At 45.1% G+C, this 22,751-nt stretch overlaps 1 protein-coding gene across 2 annotated transcripts in view; it reads left to right on the top strand.

Moving 5' to 3' along the window:
• FOXK1 (forkhead box K1) overlaps window positions 1-22,751 on the top strand; it is a 43,454-nt gene that overhangs the window by 1,966 nt on the left and 18,737 nt on the right. For both annotated transcript variants that reach the window (XM_065732909.1, XM_065732908.1), the window contains exon 2: window positions 20,580-20,777. In XM_065732909.1, the coding sequence (XP_065588981.1) occupies window positions 20,580-20,777 (198 nt within the window). The remainder of the gene's footprint in view (window positions 1-20,579; window positions 20,778-22,751) is intronic.

The following is a 22,751-nucleotide window of genomic DNA, read 5'->3' as shown; positions in this document are numbered from 1 at the left end:
TTGAGCTACGTAAAAGAACTCAGTGTGCCCCTCCCTTTCTGAGTTCTGGAGCAGAAAAGCGTTTTGCACCAGTCTAAAGGAATTTGCCCCCTTACTTCAGGCAGGTAAACAACTTCTCACCTCCCCCTGGCTAGGCAAGGGTTTGAATCTGGACCAGGATTGAGTGAGGCTTCAAACCACTCTGTTTGCTTCTGTCCCCAAGTGTGGAACATCAGCCAGCTCTGTCCCTGCTGCACCCTGAGCCCCTCACACTCCCACCGAGTTAGCAAAGTGCTGCTCAGTGCCATTTATTTTCTGCAGAGCTGTCTGTGTGCTTGTTGCTAGCCAGCTAATATTGCCAAAATATGAGGGGGGGGGGGGGGAGGAGGGGGAAGAGCAGAAATAAATGTTAATGCACTGACTTTATAATTCCAGCTGTACTTTTTTCTGAGTGTTATTTTGTGGTAACATTACAGCCCTGTTTGGTACAGCCACACCGTCTCTATCTGTCGGTGGAATGTACGGTTCGTATTCAATTTTAGAAATTAATGGCCACTCCATTCAGTGATTTCAATGGAGGCCCTTGTGATGTGGGAGCACTTGCTGCTGATCTCTTAGAGCTGCTCATTTGAATAGCCATCCCCTTTCTTTTTGCTATCTGTTGTTTATAAAGGATAGCAAAAAATCTGCCAAGTCCCACTTCCTTTGTGTTAGCGCGGCCGCTGCTGTGCTCCGCTGTTACAAGCGAAGGAGTGGTTGTGCATCATGAGATCATGAGTGGAAGCAGAGAGTTCCAGGAAAAAAAGCATCTTTCAGATGTAATTCGTGCTACTTGTTAAAACGTAAATCCTGGATTCGTCCGTTCTACTTCGGAGGTTTCCACTCATTCCACTCTTAACAAAACTTGTGTGTTGTAAACCCTCTTCTGAGTTTGGAAGCAAATATCCCTAAAATTTACAGAAGGCGTTGCTGAGAGAGGCGGGGACGGGAGAAATAGGATGAGTTGGAGCCATTTCATTCTGAAGATTCCCCGTTCTGAACCAAGGGCCTTGGAGAGGAGCTCTGCACCGCTTCCTCCATCTCCATCGTGTGCTCACCTGCTATGAGCAGGATCTCACTGCTGGGCGGGTGGATCGCATTTCGCAGCTGTGTTATGGAAGATTGTATTTCACAGATGTGATGACATAACTGTGGAGTATAATTAAGCAGTAATGACCAACAAGGAGGGCATTTCCTAGAGGTTAATGACAGTTAGAAACAAAGTGGGTGGAAGAGCAGAGGGCCGCAGTGCAGCCGAGTGCCCCTTAATCTGTTTAATTAACGTGAGAGTCGCACTGCAGCAAGCGTTCAGATAAATCAAGATGAAATCATGGAAGCACTTACATTAAGTGCTTAAATAAAATTAAAGATTGCTAGAAGCTCTTCTTAGCTATGCTAGTGGAAATCTGGGGAGAAATATCTCGACTCATATTAGACACATGCGGGCTATTGGTACGGTGTGCTGTGGTCTTTTTTAAACTACTGATACAAGTTAAACCTGAAGATACCACGGGAGTCATTACCCCAAGTAATTGTTCCTATTTAAGACTATAATTGCTTCAGACCTACCATATAATCAAGTGTTTACAGCGTCAGCTCAACACAGGATTTTTAATCTTTTCTTTGAAATCTTCAGACTGAACTCTGTTTTTAGAAGTAACAGTAACAAGCTGGAGACTTCCAGTAAGGAACCTAAGTATTTTCCGCCCCTAGAAGTTGAGGGATCTGAGACAGAAGCTGGAAGCTGAGCTGGCTAACCTGAATTTTAAGCAGCTATGGGTCAGGTTTTCAACTGCTCCTAAGTACAAAAGTCCTATTGACTAAAAACTGCAAATGTTGATTGAGCGTAGCCTGATAATGGCACTTGAGCTTTCTGAACTGGGGGCTCAATGGCTGGAAAATGGTGCTTGCCTGTGAATATTTCATGGAATATTTGCTTGTGGCCTTTGTGCCTGTTCTGTGGCTTTGCAGTGGAACCATTAATGGAGCTGAAACTTTCTGTTTCTCAGCGTAAATTGATATTTTCAGTGTGAGATTTATAAGCGTAAAGAAGTTCTTAAGCCCAAAGTTCTTCTTGGAATTTAAGAGATGGAAGAAATGAGTGGAGTAGTTCTTGGAGTGTAAAATGCATGGGAAGGAGATGCATGGCTATGTGGAGTTGAAATAAAAATTAATGTAAAAAAAATAACTGTGTATAGGCCCCATTATAAACTGGCAACGTAATGTGCATGTGACATTTTGTTATGAACAAGCTGCTTTACTTATAATGGGATTTTCCTAGGTACAAAAACTTGGTATAAATAAATAGTCCAGTGCTCAGAGAGCACATCTGAGGGTGCTGATCTGGAGAAATCCTACGCGTGTGTTAATCTCTGTGGTGGTGCACAGCTCATGTCGCACTGGGGCAGTGTGGCTGTCGCTGCCATTGGGGTCTGTCCCCAGCAGGAGCAGAGAGCTGAACTCAGTGCTGCTCCGTTCCCTTCCAGCAGTGCTGGACTGTAACTCAGGGCACTGCTTAATGTAAATCTGCCATACTCCAGGAAAGTGGTGATGTATGCAGTGTCTGATGACCTCACGAGCTGCTCAGCCCCCATTCTTGTGGTGAGGCCGATGCTGTCACAGCATGCACCCTGCAGCTCCGTGCCCCTTGTCCGCACCCCAAGGAAGTGCTCTGACCACATAACCCCCAGCACAGCACCCGTTGTTTCTGAAGCACTCCGAGAACCCTTTGTGTAGTTCTACTTCTTAAACATTGCATAATCTGTGTTTGCAGCATGGTGTTGGTTCTTTGTTGGGAATGCATCGTTTGCAGTGCTGCTGCTGTGGTGGATGGTGGTTTTACTCCTGCTAGGAACTCTTGAAAGGTTTGCTATCTCTGTTCTTTATCTTACGTTTTTTCATGCTCTGATTTCAAAGAACTAAACGGGTTTTTGGTTGCACAGCAAGACTGCAATAAAGGCTTACTTTATTTTAATTACGGAATTTATGTCAAGCAATAACTCTTAGCTACGCAACTCAATTTGTCGTGGCTTATGTTAAATGTTTAAGGAAAGTTTCTCATTACATGGAACCAGCGCTCGATTTGTTGATTCAAAAATAGCAGTGCTGTAAGTCAGGCTGTGAATATAAACCAGCACTATGCAAAGCTCCCTTATGCATTCCTTCAAACCAGGCTCAGTTCGGCTGAACTGATGTGTTGACTATGAAAAGATGGATCTAAGCAGAACGTGCCACACTTGCCTCGTGCATTCGTGTGCAGAGCCTCAGCTCTGAAGGCTTCAATGTGGATTCACATTGTGCTGGGGGAACATTGTGCTAACAGCCTCTTGGTCATGACATGCACGCTCAGCTGACTGCGGGATTCTTCCAGTGAGCGCTGTGGCTGTATATAGAACTCCAGGGGATGAATGAGTCTGAGAGGTTTTGCTTTTACAGAAACTGAAGAAAAAAAATCATGAGATGTGTAGTAATTCACATCTCGGTTATTTTGGTGCGAACATCCTCGCTGCGGAGTTCCGGTTTTGACTTGAGGTAACAAATCATGTGCATTGTGATCAAAAGAACATTTATTTTGTTTTCTTTCAGAAAACGGGCCATGCGGTCCTCTACAGAGTAACTGAGCCTGTGAATGATGATGGGATTGATGTGGTGGTTTTCTTTGCAAGCGAGCTCTTAGCAACTGCTGCGATTGCCATTTGTCATCGGGGCTGTTCTGTGGGATGCCAAATTCTCTTGCTTGGTGTTGCAGTTTCCTGGAGGAGTAGATGTGGCAACAGGATGTTGGTAAAGAACAGGAAGCTACTTGAATTCACCGCTTATGCCGCACAAATAAAGGCTTGTGACCGGCCCCTGTCTGCCGCGGCCTGAAGTTCCTGCAGCCCGAGTGTCGGTGTGCTCTGGGGAGCTGTGCTCTGCCACTGGGGGAAAAGGGGGTGGGGGTGGTTGGGTGCCCACAGAGCCACTGTGGGACCCCACCCAGCACAAGGACATGGAGCTGGTGGAGCAGGTGTGGAGGAGGGCACAGGGATGCTCAGAGCACCTCTGCAATGGGGACAGGCTGAGTGCTGGGGCTGTTCAGCCTGGGGATGAGAAGGCTCCAGGGAAGCTTCACTGTGGTATTCCAGTACCTAAAGGGAGCTGATAAACAGGAGGAGTGTGAGGGGGGGGGGGGGTTATGCAGCCTGATAGTGATGGACAAGGTGGGAATGGTTTTCCACTAAGAGTGGAGACTTAGGTCAGGTGTTAAGGCTCTGGTGCAGCGGTGTGCAGATCTACCCTGAGAAACAGGGGAGCTGGGGGTCTGGAGAAGTAAGGATTGTTTTGAGGGATATTTTGTGCCTATCTGTAATGTGAAGAGGCTGAAACAGTGCTGTCTTTTAAATGTGTGATGTGAAAGGACATCTTAACGTACTTCCAGATTATTTGGTTAATTGACTAATTGTGAGTGCAAATTACTGTATAGTCTAAATGCATTTGTTCACTCCACTGAACAATCCAGTATTTATCACAGGATAGCTTTTTTCAGGTATTTGTATGTCTCCCCACTACAGTGTCCTGCAGACTGCTTGTGATTAGGTGCAGCACCAGTCTCCCGTGGGTAGAGGAGTGACAATTTCTTTCCAGCAATATAGTCTTTGTTTCCTTAATGCAGATGCAGTTGACTAATGTCTGCTCACTTCTTGTCTGTGAGTGTTTTCTGCTGGTGATTTACATCTTCGGTTCCTGTAGAGCAGCTCAGTGAAATGCATGCGTGCATTACTTTTGCATGACCCTTAATTTTTATGAAATGCATATTTTATTGGACAGTAAAACATTTAAGGGTCTTAATGGCCTAATTAATACTCTGTATCCACTTCTGTCTGGTGTATTTTGCTCCTTGTTCTTCTCCTTCCTTCTCGTCCTCGTGCATTTTTTATCATGAAAATTTCAAGTAATCTTGGGAGAGCACTCTGTTAGAAGCCTGTTCTTTGAATATTCAGCAACTCTAAGTAAGATTTGATTGATAGCCCCTTCTCTCCCTACCCAGTCTATTTTTAGCAATTCAAAAAGGAGCTTAATTTCTTGGGCTGTCACTTGCTGTGTATGTGTGGGCTCCAATTTGTTTTGGTGTTTTTCTCCCTCCTTCTGGCATACGGGGAGGTAATTTTCCTGTTGCCTGATGACATGTTGACAGCTGGGGAGAGATAAAGCAGAAATGAACTGGGAATTCTACCTTAGCAGAGGGAGAGAAGATGGACAGCCTTAGGTTGTTATACATGCTGGGTGATTAGAATAGGAGGATAAATGGAAGGAAGCACAGTATCACTTACAAGAACACTCTCGAAATGATGTGTAAGTCTGTATCTTTCCATGTGCAGGTGAAAATCCACTCCGTCTCCTAGAACAGAATGAAGAGACAAAGTAGCTCTCCAGAGTGCCATAGGCGCAGTGGGAAAAGGCATCCCTCTCCTGCCCTGAAATAATGCTGTTGTAGCTAAGGCCCTTTTTTCTGCTTCCTGACACTTTGAAGAGAGACTTGGGAAGTCTTCCCACGCAAACTGGTTTAATCCTCCGTCTCCCTTAAGGCCACATACAGAAGCCACCAGTGAGCATGGCTGGACTGCCTGCAGAGCCAGTTCGGGCACTTGCTGGAAGAATTGCTCTTGAGCAACTGAAGGCCTTTCCTCTCTCCAGGGCATAAGAACCATGGACTCTGAAATGCTCCAACTCCAGAGCGTGTGGGAGGAGAAAAGGATGAGACAGGCAATGCAAATTTGGCTTCCACCTGATGGGTAGACCAGAAATGGTTTTGCTTTTCATATTCAGTTTGAGGTGTAGCCCAAACGGTTGTCAGCTCTTGGTGTGGGAGATATGCCAACTGCTAGGTATTTATTGATCTTCTTTTGAATTATTTCATGGCTTGCATAAGATGCTGACCCTTGGGTTGGCTGCCTGCCTACTATGTGTTCAGGGGTGTTGGCTGTCAACAAGGCTGGCAATTGGGTGGCTTTACCACCTTCTGTCTTGTCCCTTTGGCTGTGGAACTATCAGCTCAGCAAGGTGAGACAAGTAACGAAGGTGGCTTTGCCCATGCAATGCCTGCAAAGGAACTCAAAAGGAAAGGTGTGTTGCTAATGCTCTTCTGATTGGAATATTAAGGCAAGCACTAATGCTTCCTTCAAGTGTAGGAGTTCTTAGGAGTATATTCCTTACGTGCACTGGTTCAATAAGAGTGTTGCTAACATGTTTTTTTTTTTGTTTTTACAAATGAGGTGTATGCAAACCTGCTGCTAGAAATAGGTGCAGTCACGTAGTTGGGACTTGCACGTGGTCTGTTTACAGTGTTGTGTTCCAGATCAACAGTTTGCTGCCAGCTAGCCCTCAGAATGAACCTGGGAAACACATTTCTCTAGCACAGTGATTCCAAAATCTTGATCACAGGTGGGTGCATCTTCTTTTCCACGTGATTGAGTTTCTTTTCACTTTCATCCTGTGCTCCACCAGGAAGTACTGCAAGCATGAGAATTCTCATTTTAAAGAAATCTGTAGCAGAAAAACTATAGAATGCTCTTCCTCAAAAAAAGCTGGTCTTTCAATCCATGGAGTTTGAAAACACGTGCACCGAATGGGGATGTTTCCATTAGTCTGTATGCTGTGTGGAAGTGGTGAAGGAGGTAGGAGTGTTAGGATATGCCAGCAGTATGGGAAATTAACTCTCACAAATGTCCTTATTTAAAGGTAATAGCACCATTGTGGAGGCAGCTGACATGTGGACTGTCACTGTGTATGTGTCGTTCTCACTTTACTTGGTTAAGCTCTTTGCACAAAAGAAATTCCTCAGCACATTCCTATAAGCTGGTAAGATTTAAAATACTCAAATTTGGGGAATATTTTACACTGTTTGCTATCTTTGCTGTGTCCTGCTAGGTTTCTGTCCCAAGGCAGTCCAGCGCACCTTTGCCTTAAGATAAAATCACAGTAAGATGAATTTCTTTTCTGCTTCTTTAATAGGAAGATTTTGTCTTACTAAGTTGTGCTTGGGATCTTCTAACCTCCACTTTCAATGTCAGCATCGTGGAGGCTGCAGGTGGGTGTCACTTTGTAGACACGTGTGAGAGATGCGCTGTGTTGCCCCAAATGCTCCTTTGGCTCTGAGTCCAGAAGATGCCAGCTCTTAAAACATCTAAATTACCCTCAGAGCAGCTTTTAAAGCACTAATCCTGGCTTCCTCTGCTGGGCGTTGAATGAGTTGTGAAATGTCTTCAGAGGGAGCGGAACGGACTGGAGCAAGCATTTTACAAAGTCTGAGTCCATATGGGCCATTTTTTATAATGTACATAAATAGTACATTAGCTCTGTCCAAATCACTTTCTAAATGAACTGATCCAGCCTCGGAGGAAAATACATCACAGTCACGCTCTGTGTTAGAGCCCTCTTTGAGAGTCTGATTGAATTCAAAGGTTAGCAACATCCCACGCAAGTTTTTTTCTGGCATATATGTGTGGGAATTAAGATCTTTGAGCTTTACCGAGGTTATTTTGTTTTGCACAGCCTTCACTCATGTTTGTAGGTAGCTCTTAGCTTTGGATGCAAGTCTCCTCGGTGCCTTGGGAGACCTTTCAAGGAGACCAGCTGGCTGCTTGAAGGAGAGCTCTCTGGTGATGAATGGCCCGTTAGAAGCAAGTTGATGGCATTGCAAATGAGATTTACATGAGAATCAAACTGCTCTAGTGGATCCAACAAAGATGCTGAAACGAGTGCCTCTCTCCTTGGCGGTTGTTAAGAGATCTTGATCTTTTCAGGTGGCTAATGTCTCCTTCTTTAGAGTACAGAAATACTTGAATACACATAGCAGTAAAGAAGAAGCTGGGTGGGAGAAGAAGGGGTTAGGACAGAGCTTTGTGTGGTCACTTTTCTGTGGCAAGCTGGAAATTCCCCAGCACTGAGCCAAGCTTTAAGATGCTGGGTGTTAAGTATGGAAATGAATAATGATATGGCTGCTGGGTCCAGCCCTGGCACTGCCACCTGTTCCTTGTGTCACTGCGTGCTGAGCTGTCTGCTTGCTTCTTATGGAAATCGCAACTCTTTGTAGAGTCTGTTGGGGGGAACTTCCACGAAGCGTGGGGTGCTGGTGGGGTTTTTGGTTTTGTTTTCTTTTTTGCACGGTGTAGGTGTTAATTGTGGTTTGTGATTGAAGGAGAAACATAGTTGAGTGTTTCTGCAAAGATGTGCGAAGGAAGAAAATACTGAATGTTGACCTTTCTGATTTTTAACCAAGATCAGGCTTGGAAGGCTGCTCAGAAGGACTCTTCAGTTTCACAGAAGCAGGGAAGAAATGAGAGATGCTGGTAGTGGCCATGCTGTGCTGAGTCACTTCTTGTGGTCTCTGCTGTGGTACAATTGAGGCCAGACTGCTCTTATCTTCAGGGCTGTCATGGATGGGGAAAACTCAGCCTGTGATGAATGGGGAGTAGCAGAAACAGCGTGTGGGCAAATGTGTGCTGTAGAGTGTTTGCCATGGCTGTAATGTCCCCAGAAAACCAACTGCTGTCATTCTGGGCACTTACCAGCAGCAGCTGTGCTCCAGGGGCACGGCAGCTGCGCTGTGCTATTGAATGGGTATCCTCAGCTATCGGGGCTGGGACCTGTGCTGTTGGGCTGGGGGGCTTAGTGGGACCTGAGTATTCCTACAAGAATGCTTCTGAGACCTTGGGAAAAGCACAACTCACTCCTGATCTGAGACCTGGCATAGCATCTGGTATGGAAGTCTGATGGCAAAGGGTTTGCAAGCACCACATGAAGGATGGGGGTGGGACAGGATTGTGACAACAGAACAGAAATAGGTGCTGTCCTGCCCCGTGCCATACATGCTGCCCTTCATGGTGTACTGGAGTTAACCCAGTGGAACAGAAGTTAGTATGGGGGAGAGTGAAATAATGTGATTTGCCACCGTGCTGTGCATCAGTTGGTTTTTTGTTTTTTTTAATTGCACAAACTCTGGCTGCTGTCAAGCACATTTGAAGAATATTTATCTTCAGAATGTGTTTTTTTTCCTGCTTCTGTCATTCTGCCAATTTGGTCTGTACTTAGCTTCATTTAATGGATGTTATCCGATAGGGTTGGGAGCTTTTGCTTTGGCTTTTCTTTTTCCATTGAAAAATCGCATGAGAATCTAAAATAGATGAGCTCAAAACTGAATGCTAGGGCAAGATAGATATCTCTGATGCTGTCAGAGCAAAACCCTTGTGAAATGGATTTGTGTCCCCAGGAGATGCCCGAACATTGAGGAACTGCCCGTGTTGGTTGTGCTGCTGCTGGCACGTGTGATGAGCAGGAGGAGAGGAGTTAATTTTAGCTTGATTAGCAGCACAGAAGGGAATCAAGATGACTGCATTGGAGATGGCAGTGGGATGAGATCAATGATGGTAGTTTACTTTTAATACATCTAAGTGGGTGTTCTCAGCAATTTGGTTTTTCTTTTATATATATATTTCTTCTTAAGAGAAGCAAGAATGTTAATGCATTTAGTCCTTGAAAACCTGTGGTCTCAGTTCTGTGTGCTTTAATGTTGCGTGGTGGTTGTTTCAATGAATGCCAGGTGCTTGCATCCCATTCCTCAGCAGTTTCCTGCTCAGTGCTGTTCCCTGGCTCAGCAGCACAGCTCGGGCTCCTCGCTTTTCTCCTACTCACCTTTGTTTATGTGCTGGAGCATGTTCAAAACTGTTTAATCATAAACATTGCTCAAACAGGCAGGTTGAGATTTATTGGCGTAAAGGAGGCTGAGAAGAGGGAGTGGTTGGCTGGTCATCTGTTTGTTTCCAGCTGCAGGTGATGTTAATGACATGGCACACGTGTCTGCTGGCAGCAGTGGATCAGACTGGCTCCTGTGCGGTGACACGGTGACACAGGACTGATACCCGTGGGCACTGCTTTCTGTGTAGGGTGCATCCAAAGCTCAAGTGAGACTGTGCATGCTGCTGGTGGACTCCTTTCTCTTGAGCTTGGGGCTCTGCAAACACCCTACTGCTTTAGCACTGTGAGCTGTCCCTGCATGGTAGAGGCTTTCAAAGATCCAGGGCTTTAAAGCATGCCAGTGGGGTTATGGCCCATGGACATTTTAAGTTTAAGATTTATTCTGGACGCAAGCTTCTTTAAAAGGTAATGCTGATGTGCAAGTGGCTCGAGGCTGTTAGATGAGCACTCGATAGGGGAAAAAAAAATTAAATGAGAATTCAGAAATAATAAAGTTAGAGGTAAATTTGTGAAAACCATCCACCTTTCGTTGAAGCTAAAAGCCACTTTGCTCTCACAGATACTGATAATATTCAGGCTTTTTAAAATTCAAGTACAGTACTGGTAGTACCCTTGGCCTGATCAGCCTAACATGGAAAAGGATTTTTGCAGTTAGGAGGCTGGATGATGAAAGAGATGTTGTCCCTCCCCCCACAGTGTTGCACATAATTTGTATTTTCTCTGAAGATCAGATATTTATAGGCTGGTGAAGAAATGACTGTGATAGGATCTAGCCTTCTACAGGTTGGGATATGTGATGATGGCAGCAGCAGCAGTGTGTAGAGCCCTGGTGTGACATACAGCTCCTTAACTACCCCTTATTTTTATGTATACAACCACACACACAACAAAGCAGCATAATATGTTTGCTGTGTGTTAAAGATCGTATCAGTCATCTGCAGTGCTGATAGCAAAACTTTCTGGTGCTGGCAGCCAGCCCCATCTAAACAGAAGTGCTGTCTGCTGCTGCTGCCAGCCCACTGCCTTGGTGGGAAGCCTTCATTCGTTGCAAAGTGGTGCTGCTGCCTATTTCTCTCTACTGTCTTTGCACTGGGAGGCACGATCAATGGGAGATGTTAGCTGATGAGTGTGGTAGGACATGGCCAACCGTGTGACATGCACAGGAAAGGAGTTTGCTGTACCTTAGCAGTTTGCTCGGAGACATGAGGTTGTTTGCAGTGAGGAGTACATAGGAACAAAGCAGCTCCTGTGGCTGGGAAAAATGGGGCTGGAATTCATCTTCCAGAGACCTTAAACACAAAAATAAAGCTTTCCACCAGAAGTGATTAAAAGACAGCTGTGACTGTAAGCACTACGGATTCGGTTAAATCAGTGTAATGTCACATCCAGTATTTGTGGGTGCAGGTGAGGCTGTTATGCCCACGTGTTAGCACTGGCAGGGCAGTCAGCCCTCCTGGTGCTGCAGGCTGGCTGTGTGCAGCTCATCTCTGCTCTGAGCTGCAGCCAGTTGTGGGGAATGGCAGGGGAAGAGGAGTTCATCTTCTGATAGCGAGCTCTTGCCCAGCAGTGCCCATTTGGAATGAATGGCATATTTTGAAGCTGACTCCAATGTTTTGAAATGTGAAACTGAGTGAGGTACAATTATAGCATCACCTCTTTGTTTCTCTGTTCCTGATGGTTAGGCGTCCAGGAACTGCTGTTGTATGATGGGTGCTTAGCAAGGCTGGCTGTGTGGTGGGCTTTCACTGTGTTGCTGACCCAAGCACCAAAAATCTGCCTTAATGGGATTTGTTACAAAAGCCTGTTAATTATACTCTTCAGGCAATACAGAGGCTCGATTTGTGAGATCATCCTATATACTTACAATCAAATGGTCACTTGTTTGGATTAAGTTTCATATAAGTGTTCATATTTAGTTGTTATTTCTGTTTTGTTTTTAAGTACGTGAGTTCATCCCCAGCCAGGTGAGGACTGCCTGGTGATCCACTGAGTTCAAAGAGAAGTGACAGTGGTGTTTTTTCGAGAATACCCGTCAGCTTTTTTTCAGGCATTGAAGTGCATGAAAAGCCATTCCCAGCTGGCTTACGGGGGCTTCTGCTTGAGGAGTTTCAAAAAGCTCAGGTCTTGAAACTGCAGACCTCCTCCTTTGTGCTCTGATAGCCCTCTGGAGGAGATGGCAGCTGCTTCAGGTAGATATTTTCAGTGCTGGAGTCAGCAGCTTTACGGTGAGACCTGTCCTGCAATGCTGGGGATGGTTGGATCTGGAAAAGACCCATCCATAAGGTGAGCTCTCCAGGCAGGGTGGTGGCTCTGGAGGAACCCATCTGCTCCCTGATTGATGTACCCTTCTCAGCAATCTCTGAGATTGCTTCCCTAAGATATCTTCTTTTCTTACTGAATTTACTTCTGGACCATGTTGTGGTGTTTCATTACACACACAAACTAAAAAACAAGGCAAATGCATTGCCTTAGTGGTTTTTTTCCTTTTTTGCACTGTGCAGAGCAGGAGATGGTGGCTCCCTTCCAACTCCAGATAATCTTCAGTTATGGGATTCTGTGAATCTTGAAGTAAAGCTGTGCTTGGCATCTCGAATAATTTTCAAATAATAAAATATAAATATTTTCACATTCCTTACATCTCTTTAATAACAAAAATAAAGCTCTCGATTCTTTACTATTTATTCTCCAGTGTAGAACAACTTAGCGTGCTCTCACTTGAAAAATTAGCTGCTATTGTTTTGACAGTGTCGGTGCTCCTTTTGTCAGTTTGCTCCATGACAGCAATTAAAAGATTTGGTAGAGAGCCTCTAAGAGATTGTAGGGAAGCTGTGCAGAATAAGTGATGTTTTTTCAATTTGCACAGCATGGTGCTTCGGTGGGAGCTCTCCTGACAGCATCGAGTTGTTTGAACTCACAAAAAAAAGCAAGCTATTTTCTGCATGCTTTTAAAGAAAATATATGTGAACCAAAGCAGCATTTGGATGTTCACTGGGCTAGGCTCCTGCTATCTCTTCCTTTTAAGCCTTCCTGCTCAGCCCTGGGGTGCTGTGCTCTCCCAGACCTGACTGGCTGCACTCTGTGTGCTGCTGCCCTGAGCTGTGCAGTGCCCCAGGTGGGGTGGGATGTCTGCAGGAGCAGGAGGGAAGGAGTTTGTGTGCGTGGCTGGATGTGCTGCTGCAGGGATGGGAATCCCAGAGTTGGGCCCAACTTTCTGTGAATGCTGTGTTCTTCAAAGGAGATGGGTAAAGTCCTGAATGGAGAATCTGCCTGTACATGAAGGGAAGCCCTTGCAATTGAGCTCGATAGAAACACTCGTTGCAGCTCCTTTGCTTGGTGCATCTAAGAGACAAAGCTCTGCATCAGTTGTGGTTTTGCCTGGTGCTGCTGGTAGTGTTTGTTTTAAATAGATGATCTTGCCTGTACACGCTTCCTTGCCCACTTGAAATCTTGTCTGGCTGTGATGAAACCTCATTTCAGGTATGATGATATGCAGCATTAGGCAAATCCTAGTGTGACCTGTGGCAGCTCTCATTAAGGAACAAATCCTTCACTGTGTGTGCAGTTCCAGGTAGGTGGTAGCAAGAAGCACAATGCCATATCTGCAATGAGTGTCAACCTTAACTTTTTTTCTATTCACTGTCCTTTCTCAGCCATCTGTCTCACTTGTTCTTGCTTCTCTCAAGAGTTGTGAGTTTACAGTTTCAGAATCTTTTGAAAATTTCCAGCCTCAAAGCATCAGCATGATAGCTGGAGGACTTCCCTGTAAAGAGCAGAGTGTTCATCATTCTCATAATGAATTGCATTTTCTTTTCAGAAAGGAGAAGGCAAAGTTTAGATCATGTGATGCTTAAATCAGAGTCTTTGGTTATGTGCTCTTAATAACCTGACACAAATCTGCACTGTTTGTGCTGGTACTTCCTTCTTTCTTTCCTCCTCGGGATTTCCATCTCCGTTTTCCTGCCTCACTTGTGCTGGGCTCGTGCTGCCATGCAGAAGGGGAGGCCAAGGCACTGGGCTGCCTGGCAGGGTTCTCTGACCAAAAGAGAAATGCATTACATCAGTTCAGCAGTTGTTTGTACGGTGTTATTGGCGCAAGGGATGATGCTGAGAGGAAATGGTTAAAGGGAAAGAATGGCAGAGAGGGGAAAGAAAGTGCCTTTTGCAGCAGAAGAGCAGTTCAGATGGTGTTGGAGTAAAACTGCATGAGATTGAGTGGTTTGATAGGTGTATTTGCAATGCTCAGCATGATGGTATGGATATAAAATAAATATAAAGGGATTGTGTTGGCGCGTGCAAGGTGAGCAAGTGTTAAGCTCAGGGTAACTGCCAAACTGGGAACCAGCCTTTCTGTATCTAAGCTCACACTGTGTGCTACTGAGTAGCAGAGACTGAGCATCCCAATGGCTTGTTCCATCTTTTTGGTGGCCATTATTTTATCTGCAGATAAGCTGCATGTTTTCTGGCCTCAATTCTCCTTCGATTATGTTTAAAAGTTGCCATTACTGGTTTTCAGCTTCTCGTTCAGCAGCAGTAGAGGTGTGTTTGCAGGGAGCTCTGCAGTGCAGCCTCACCTTGTGTCTGCACTGAGTTGCTTCATTCCAGGAGGAGCAAACACACTGAAGTATCCACATGGCCTTTATCAGGGAGCAGAGGGTTCTGGGCTTCACCATTGACTTACAGAGACCCTTCAATCATCTCTTCATAAAAGCAACAGATTTTACTGAAAATTGCAGATATTTCTCTGGACTTTGAGTTAGGCTTTAATGGGATTTCTGTGTTAAATCTGGTCAGATCAGGAGTGCAATTGAAAGAGAAATAGCAAATGCTGGAAATCTCATTACTTTGGGACTGCAGTAACCTCCACAATGAATGAAGCATGCTTAAAAACCCGTCAGCTCTGCTGCCTGTGCCCTTCTGCCTAAAGAGATGTGTAAAGAAAACAAATAGAATGACTTTAAATTGCCATGGTGACAGGTACATGCCTGCTCTGTGATGTGTATTTAGACTTCGGAGAATAAAACAGATTTGTTTTCCCTCTTGCAGAACTCCTACTGTAGCCTCGGAGCAATTAACTTGTTCGTTTGGAGATGGTACAGCAGGATTCTTACAGGTCTTGCTTACAGTGTGTTACGTAAAGTATAAAATCAGGGAGGGGGACAGGAAACGTCGAATGGTTTTATTTTTATTGTTTTATTATAAAGGAGGGCTGAGTAGTGCATACCCTCCTGTGACAGCTTAGACAGCTTCACAGAGCTTGTTGTATGGTTTCGTGACGTTCCTTCCAAACGTTCGTTGTCATTCCCTTTCAATTGGAAGGTGCTCTCATTGCTCTCGTTTTTTGCCTACCTTGCTGCTTCAGGCAACTCTGGTTTCAGAAAAGTAATCATCTGGAGCTCAGTCCTTCTGATGGGTTATTCCCATCAGGGACTACAGGGTTAGCTTATTTTTACTGAAGATGGAGAAAACTGAATTTGCTTGTTTCACAAACTAAAATATAAATGGAGAGAGGAATCATTCAGAGCATTTTACAGTTGGGTTTTGTTTTAGGCTGGATACCACAGCAAGGTTGGCTTTGGAAAAGCTGCAGCTCTGCAAAGCATTGGGCTGGCTCTGCACAGTCCCAGAAGAGTGTCACAAAGCACAGTCTGCAGCCAGGAGCCACTCACAGCTCTGCTGTTGTGCAGTGCTCACAGCAATTAGAGCACCTTGCTTCTGAAGAAATGTCAGTGAGATGGCAGTACTTGTTGTGTTTGATGGTTTGTCTGTCTGTCTGTGGGCAGACCTTTGGGGCTCAGATACCTGGTTAGTTTAGTAAGCAAACCCTTACCTCCTTCTAACCAAATTTAGTTTGATACTGGGTAAACTTTCCCATTAAGTCTTTCATATTGTCCAAGGCTACTCATTTCAGACTGCATGGAAGCATCATATTAATAGGGAGTGTATTTGTTTGACTTACTGGAAACTTCTTTTTTGTAGATGCAAGCACGTTGCTCTTCCCTTAATTGATGACAGAAGGGAGCTGTGATTTGAGCTAATGGGCACATCTCTATAGGGGCTGCTCTGTGTGCTGCTGTGTGTTGATCATGGCCTAAAATGTTTATGCTTAAAGGATGAGATGTATCTGCTTTGCCCACAGGTAAAATGGAGTCCCTTGCAATAATTGGCAGTGGTAATTGCTTGCAGAGATGGCTGAAGGCAAATTCTCACTTGAGCTGAGAAACTCAGCATGTCTTTAGGACTTGATGCATGGGAATAAACATGATATTCTTCTGGGTGTATTATGTGCAATTGGTAGGAACAAGAAATTGTTTTCTGAGAAGTTATGGGGGATTTTAATACTTTTAAAAGGATTTTGAGGGGAATCTTTGGTCAGATTTTAGCTAGCAGTAGTATACAGTTCAATTTCATCACAACTTTTGCTGCTGTACTTAGAGTGCTGGTTATCTGTGTTTGAGCCTGAGGGATTCACCAACTCTGGAGGTAGCCGCATGCTTGCAGTTTGGCCGTGTCCTTTTGTGTGGTGTGGCAGTGGGAAAGATGTAGGTATTGAGAGTCAGCAGTGTGGTAACAGGAGCTGCAAGTTGAGTAGGAAAAAGTAGCAGCTACAGAGAAGGGATTATGGTGAGCTCATTTTTGTGAATGAAACCCCAGGCCTGCCTTTCTAGTCTGATGCAAATAGCAAGAAGCGTTATTTTCAATGAAGCATTTCATAAAGTGTTTCTTGCTGAAGCTGCATCTCAGCACTGTCTGTAGCAGGGGTGCTACTGTTGCATTTACTGCTCACAGCACTCAGGACAGCAAGGTTTGAGGCATCGTGGCATGGTGAAGGCTGAGGTGGCACTGACTTGTGGGTGACAGCTCACGTAGCACTCTGCAGTTTACTGCTCTGGTTACTGCCTTTTGTATAATGAACTGAAATGGTGTTATCCATACACACACATTTACATATATTTTTTATTTTGTCACAATGCTTTTCTACAGTGTAAATGTGGAGGGGAAAAAGAAATCCAACACAATTTCCTGTCTCCCTTCCAAGTCCCTTTTCTTGCCTTCATTAATGGGCCTTAGCAGCAGCCATTTGGTGTTGAGCAGCACACAGGGTGCTCTAACAAAGGAACCAGTGCGTGCCACAGCTTCTGTTTGTGGTGGTACTGTGTTCTGACAAACACATCTCAGTTTCCTTTGCATCAGTAAAAGCTGCTTTGAGGAGGGGGAGAGTATTTCTGGGTTTTTTATGTGGTGTTGCATAGGGTACAGGGTTGTCATGGTGTGGTGTGTTGTTTTTGTTGTTTTTTCCCGTTCTCAGTGAGGGCTGCTTTAGGGTGGGTGTTTACGTAAAGCCTGGTGTTTCCCAGCATTTTATTTTCAGACCTCACATAGGTGAAATGCTTGTGGTTGCTGGCATGGGTTGGCCACATGAAGGAGCCCAATAACGCAGTGCTGCATGTCAGCACCAGGAGCACGGCCAGGAAACTTCTGACATTCTGTCTTAGTGAAAGCAAAGCAAAACTTGCAGCAACATCCTTTGTATCACTGCAGCCATGTGTGCTCTTTCTCCCCTTGGTCTGCAGGATGTATATATAGCATGCACCCAGCACACAGCAAGGAGCCAGCAATCCATTCTCTTTGACTTTCTCCTGCCTCTAATCCCACAAGGCACGAGATGTTTCTTTGCAATTGATGGAACTTGGTGAGTGTGTGTTTGTGCTCTTGGTTTGAAGACAAATACATCCATTGCCTTGCAAGACATCCTACAGAAATGGGAATGCTCTTCCCACGAGGAATTAAGATGTATATAACATGATCTAATTGTGTTTGAGTAGAGCAGGCTGTTTTATAGGGCAAGCACTGCAGGCTGCAGCTATCTGCAGTATATGTTGTCTGTGGAGCTCTGCACTGCTGCAGTGGAAGCAGGCTGCTGCCTGTCTGCAACCAGCTAAGAGGTTTTTACACACTTTCATTTATCCCCCTGTGATCAGCTGGGAATTTTTGAGGTGCTTCAGAGTTGCATCTCAGACACCTCTGGAATTACTGTTATCTCCATCATGCCTTTTATGTTCTGATGTGTGCTTCCAGATGGAGCTTTTCTCATGGTAGAAATGTTAAGCAGTAGCAGTAACTGCAATGGGTCTTTGATAGGAATCGTGCAACATGGATCAAGTAGTAAAATTGTGCTAAATGACTTCCAGTGTATGCAGCAGTCTGAAGGAATGCATGCTCAGCTCTGTCTGGGCTGTCAACCTTGTCCTGCTTATCTTCTGTAGATGCATAACTCCCACAGGCTTAACTCCTGCACTGTGCCTTCTTTCTGAACAGGACTGCTGCGATTTGTGTTTATCCTCTGTGGAATGAAAGAGGTTAATAAAGGGAACAATTAGAAAAGCTCATTAAAACTGCATTGAACCTTAGTATAATGAAAAGCAAGCTTTGCCACGATGCAGAAATCATGCTTCCCTGATTTCTCACTGCCATAGTTCCCTGACACTGGTGTGGATGTGCTGATGGAGGCAGCTCAGGGGCAGCGTAGAGGCTGTCCCTGCTCCCTGCATGGCTGTGGGTGCTGTAACAGTTCTTACATAGTGGCCACATATATGCTAGCAAGCAAAATGCCTCACAGGTAGCAGTGTGTGCTGAGTTCTGCTCCAGACCCTGTCTGTAGTAATTGATTGCAGCAGGCCAGCCCAGCCCTTCTGTTCCTTTTCCCCCATTTCAGTGTGGGTATATCACGTGTCTGAATCCAATCACATTGGGAGGACTCAAGGAACAACAGCACAGCGAGGCAGGCCAGCCTTTTGGCCCACGCTTACTGCCTTAGTTCAGGCTTCAGATTTCAGCTTGACTTAGGATTTAGGGAAAGTAAACGTTAACTTTGTGGAGATTGCCTTTGCTCATGGACTGGTGGCTTGGGCAGTGCTGCACAGCTGCTGGGAGCTCTGCACTGAGTCCTGCTGGGATCAGCAGCAGACCAAGGCTGCACAGAGCATTGTTACACAGGGGCTGATCCATCCTGGGCTCAGATGTTGGAAGAATGCAGGGTACCTGGCACTGCAGCACAGAACCCCCTCCCCCTCCTAGAGAAAGCTTGGCTTTTCCTAGTGAACACTTGAGGAACAAGGAAGTTTTGTACTGAGCCATATTCTTCGCTCTTTCTGCAAGCAAATCCCTGCAACAGAATGAAAGCTTAAAATCCAACATGGTGTTTCCCTGGGCCTGACTCAGGCTCATCTCAGTAGGTGTGTGTTTGCTGCTGGTGTACGTTGCAGGGCATGGCTACTGCTGCTTTGAATTGTGCTCGTGTATGGAGTCTGCAGGGAACAGTGTTTAGGAGGGTTGGATAAACATGATGAGGCTGCATTGCTGGCAATGATGCTCTCATTTAATGTATTAATGAGCACAGGTGGTGGGACCTCTGAAATGAGTGAAATGCAATGTGAACTCCCACTGGATGCAGCCGAAACATTGTGCTTCCACACTGCCAAATGCTGAGCCAGCTTCTTTGGGATGAGATGGAAATGAGCTTCCTATGCTAGAACAGTAATTTTGCACTTTTTCATGGCAGATTTCTGAGCACTGCCTTATAGCAGAGCTGGATTGCCTGACACAGAGAGCAGGGACTATGTTTGTAGAGCAGCAGTGGGGATGTTCCCCTTCATTTCTATCAGTAGCTGTGTTGTGATGTGGCAGTTACAACTACTGGCCTGCTTGCCTACCTCCTCGTTCTGTTACCATTCTGGATCTAATAATGTGCTGGTGAAAAGAGTTATGTTCAACCCACACCAGCACTCAGTACTGGAGCAGCACCACCCAAGTTCCTCCGTTCCCATCTATAGACATGATGCTGGAGGCCAGCACGGCTGCTGTGCTCTGTTGGCCTTTCCCAGGGTGAGATCTGTTTTTTATTTCCTGCTTCTTTAACCTTAGTATCAGTGAAATGATCCCTGGAAGGCTTCTATTGATTGCACATTATTGTCTAATTAAAGCACAGTGACTAGAATTGCAGCATGCTCTTTTTTACAGCCCTGAACCTATTGTAGGCACTGTGAATTGGAAAGCTTTCTGTTCAAGTATGGGAAACATCAGTGCTTGTTTCCTTTTGAATTTCCTCAGCTTCTCTTGGAGGCTGGATGTAGCCACATGTAGATGTGCAAATTTTTTGTTTGTTTTTTTTTAAGCATCAATTAGGAAATTGATCTTTATGAAGAGATGAGACCCCGTATGCTTGCAAGGGCCCTGTTCTGTCTCTTAGCTCTGATCCACACTGCCTAAAAGGAGGCACTTCTGAATATCTGGTTTTTTATCTGAATTCTGCTGGATGATCCTTCAGCACTGTTTGCAGAGATAACAATGGGTATTGGCTGTACAGTATGTCGAGGCTGTTGGGAGTAGTGCTGTCTCACCCAGATGCTGCCTGTTGCTCTCTGGTCTTTATGGCTTAATGTTCCCTGTTGCTTATGGTCTTGAGGCTTTCTAGTAACTTATCTTCATGCACACTCAGCTAATAAATTTCTAGTCCTCGATACAGCTGGAGCCCAGGAATTTGTCTTTTTCTTTCTGCATCATGCTTAATCATTGATGGGATACGTGGCCTTGGGGGAAGTCATTCAGTCTGCCCAAACCTCCAGCTCACATCTAAAACCCCAATGATACCTATGCAGTGATTTGTGAAGGATGAGCAATTCCTGCCTAGAGCTCTGGGATGAGAGATGATGGAGAGGGTGGTGGATTTTTGTGCTGTGAATGTAGTAACGATTCAATAATTACATATGAAAGCATTTAAAAAGTTCAGCATTTTGTGTGACAATGGCTTTCCTTTATTTTTTCCTGCACAGGTGTACTTTCCGATTCCCTAGCACGGTTATAAAGATCCAGTTCACATCTTTATACCACAAAGAAGAAGTAAAAGAGGAAGCTTCATCACCTCCCCTTCGGCCGCTTTACCCTCAGATTTCGCCTCTGAAGATCCACATCCCGGAGCCGGATCTCCGCAGTGTGGTCAGCCCCCTCCCATCCCCCACTGGCACTATCAGGTGAGATGATAATTGTCCCCAGTGATGCTGTGGTTCTTTTCATTGTCCTTTGGGCTTTCTGGAAGCTCTGTCTCTCTTCTCATACCAGCCTGTATCAGCTTTATGCTGCTTATCTGATATTCTTGATGCATGATGTGTGCCCTATTAAAAATAACACGTTAAATATCTGAACATGATGAAGAGCAATTAAAATCTTCATAGCCTGGATTCAGGGTTTGTTGTTTCGAGTGCTCAAAGGGTGAGGGGCTGCCCTTGAGCATTGGTTTCACGTTATAGAGCTGTTAGTCTATCTTTGGCTATGGAATTAGAGAGATCTCTCAAGAACTACTGGTATATATGGAGAAAAGAAAGCAAGCCAAATGGTCTGTGTTAGGACTGCTGGTTTTATTTTTATCTCCATAATATTCCGTTGTTGCTGGGTGGTGTTGGTGTTATCTGGAGCTGAGGACAAGGGTGGCCATTGGCATGTGCTTTCCTGGCAATGGAAGGAAATGGGGAGGATGCTGACCACGTGCTGAGGGACTGAAGCAATTTCAGTGTTCATCTGTGCAAGTATCCTGTTGAGTAAATCATCTGATTGGAGAATGTGTGAGAGAAATAACCTGAATGTCACGTTACTGGTTTGAATATTTTCTCTGCTTCTTTCTCAGCAAAGAGATGATATGTTGTTACAGTGATCTCATTTAACATTAAAGCAGTTATTTAAAGTGTAGTGAAACTTACTTGCTAAATATAGTAAGGTGTGCTCATGATACAGGATGATGTATTACAGTTTTAAAAGTGCAGCCTCAGAATATCAGAGTGCACCTGGGAATAGTGACAGGCTTTGCTTTGTTTTTATGTCCGTAGCTTTGTAACAAGCTTCAATACACAAACATCTCCTGTCAGCTAGCACTCATTCAGTGAGTAGTATTCAAATTTACATGGCTGAGAATGATTTCAGTGTCACAATGGAGCCAGGCAGGTTTTGCATGGCTCTGGAGGCATTGCTTGTTTGGGTTTTTCCCCCTCTTGCAGAGCTGCACAGATGTGCAGTGCAGATACTCTAGAAAGAAGGAGTTGGAGGTGGCTGTGGTTTCAGCCCTCTGTTCAGGCACTGCTTTGGGTTTATATTTAACCTTCTCTTTTTAGATGAAGCTTGTTGCTGGGAGGGGAGGGGGGGATGGTTTCTCTGCCAACATATGGGAGTTGAGTTTCCATTCAGTCATCGTGTGCAGCGTGGTGTGGTTTCTGTTACTCGCAGGGGCTGTATCTTTGACTCTGGCATATGCCTGCAACTGATATTTGACTCCTAGAGAATGTTTCTTTTGCATAAGGAGAAAGTGGAAATGGTGTTGAATTGTGCTCGGCCCCTAACGGAGTGTTTACTGAGGATGATTAATGATCGCATCCGTTTGTCTTGAGCAGAAGCAAACCCAGCAAAGGCTTCAGAAAACCTCAAAAGACATCTGAGGTTTCGCTTGCCAAATTCCTCTTCATTTCTGAGTTCCTCTTACAGAGGAGGGACCGACACGTTTGTAAACATCCTTTTTGGACCCATGCAGCTTTCTCCTCTCCCTCTGTGGGGTCTCGCAGCTCTGTTGCCTTCCAGCCACACACTCTGGGACATGATTTGGGTGCTTGGCTCTCAGAAAGGGAACACTGTTGGTGCAACACCTCATGTGAGCTCTGCCATCGGTCTCTTGGGGTAAAAGACTGCTCTTTTGGTGTCTTCGTTTAGGCACACAGTGTCCTCTGCCTCCTTCCCCAGGGCTGGAGGGGTTCAGCCCTGGGACACAATTCCCTGACAGTGTCTGGAGGCATTTCTACCGGCTCTGCTCTCCTCCTTCTCCTCCCTCTCCCCCTTGCAGTATTTACTTTCCTAATTTGGTGCGTTTGCCTTGCTCCTCCCTGATTGGCCCATGGAAAATTATTGCAGTTTGGAAATCGTTGGCTGGGTGAAATTTCCTTTTTGGAAGGCAGCTCCCAGCCCCT

This window comes from Cyrtonyx montezumae, unplaced genomic scaffold (assembly GCF_038088225.1).
Source record: "Cyrtonyx montezumae isolate F1298 unplaced genomic scaffold, pur_monq_1.0 scaffold_16, whole genome shotgun sequence".
In the NCBI taxonomy this organism is placed as follows: Eukaryota; Metazoa; Chordata; class Aves; order Galliformes; family Odontophoridae; genus Cyrtonyx; species Cyrtonyx montezumae.
The sequence above is the reverse complement of the archived record's forward strand: the minus strand, read 5'-3'. Positions and strand labels throughout refer to the sequence as shown.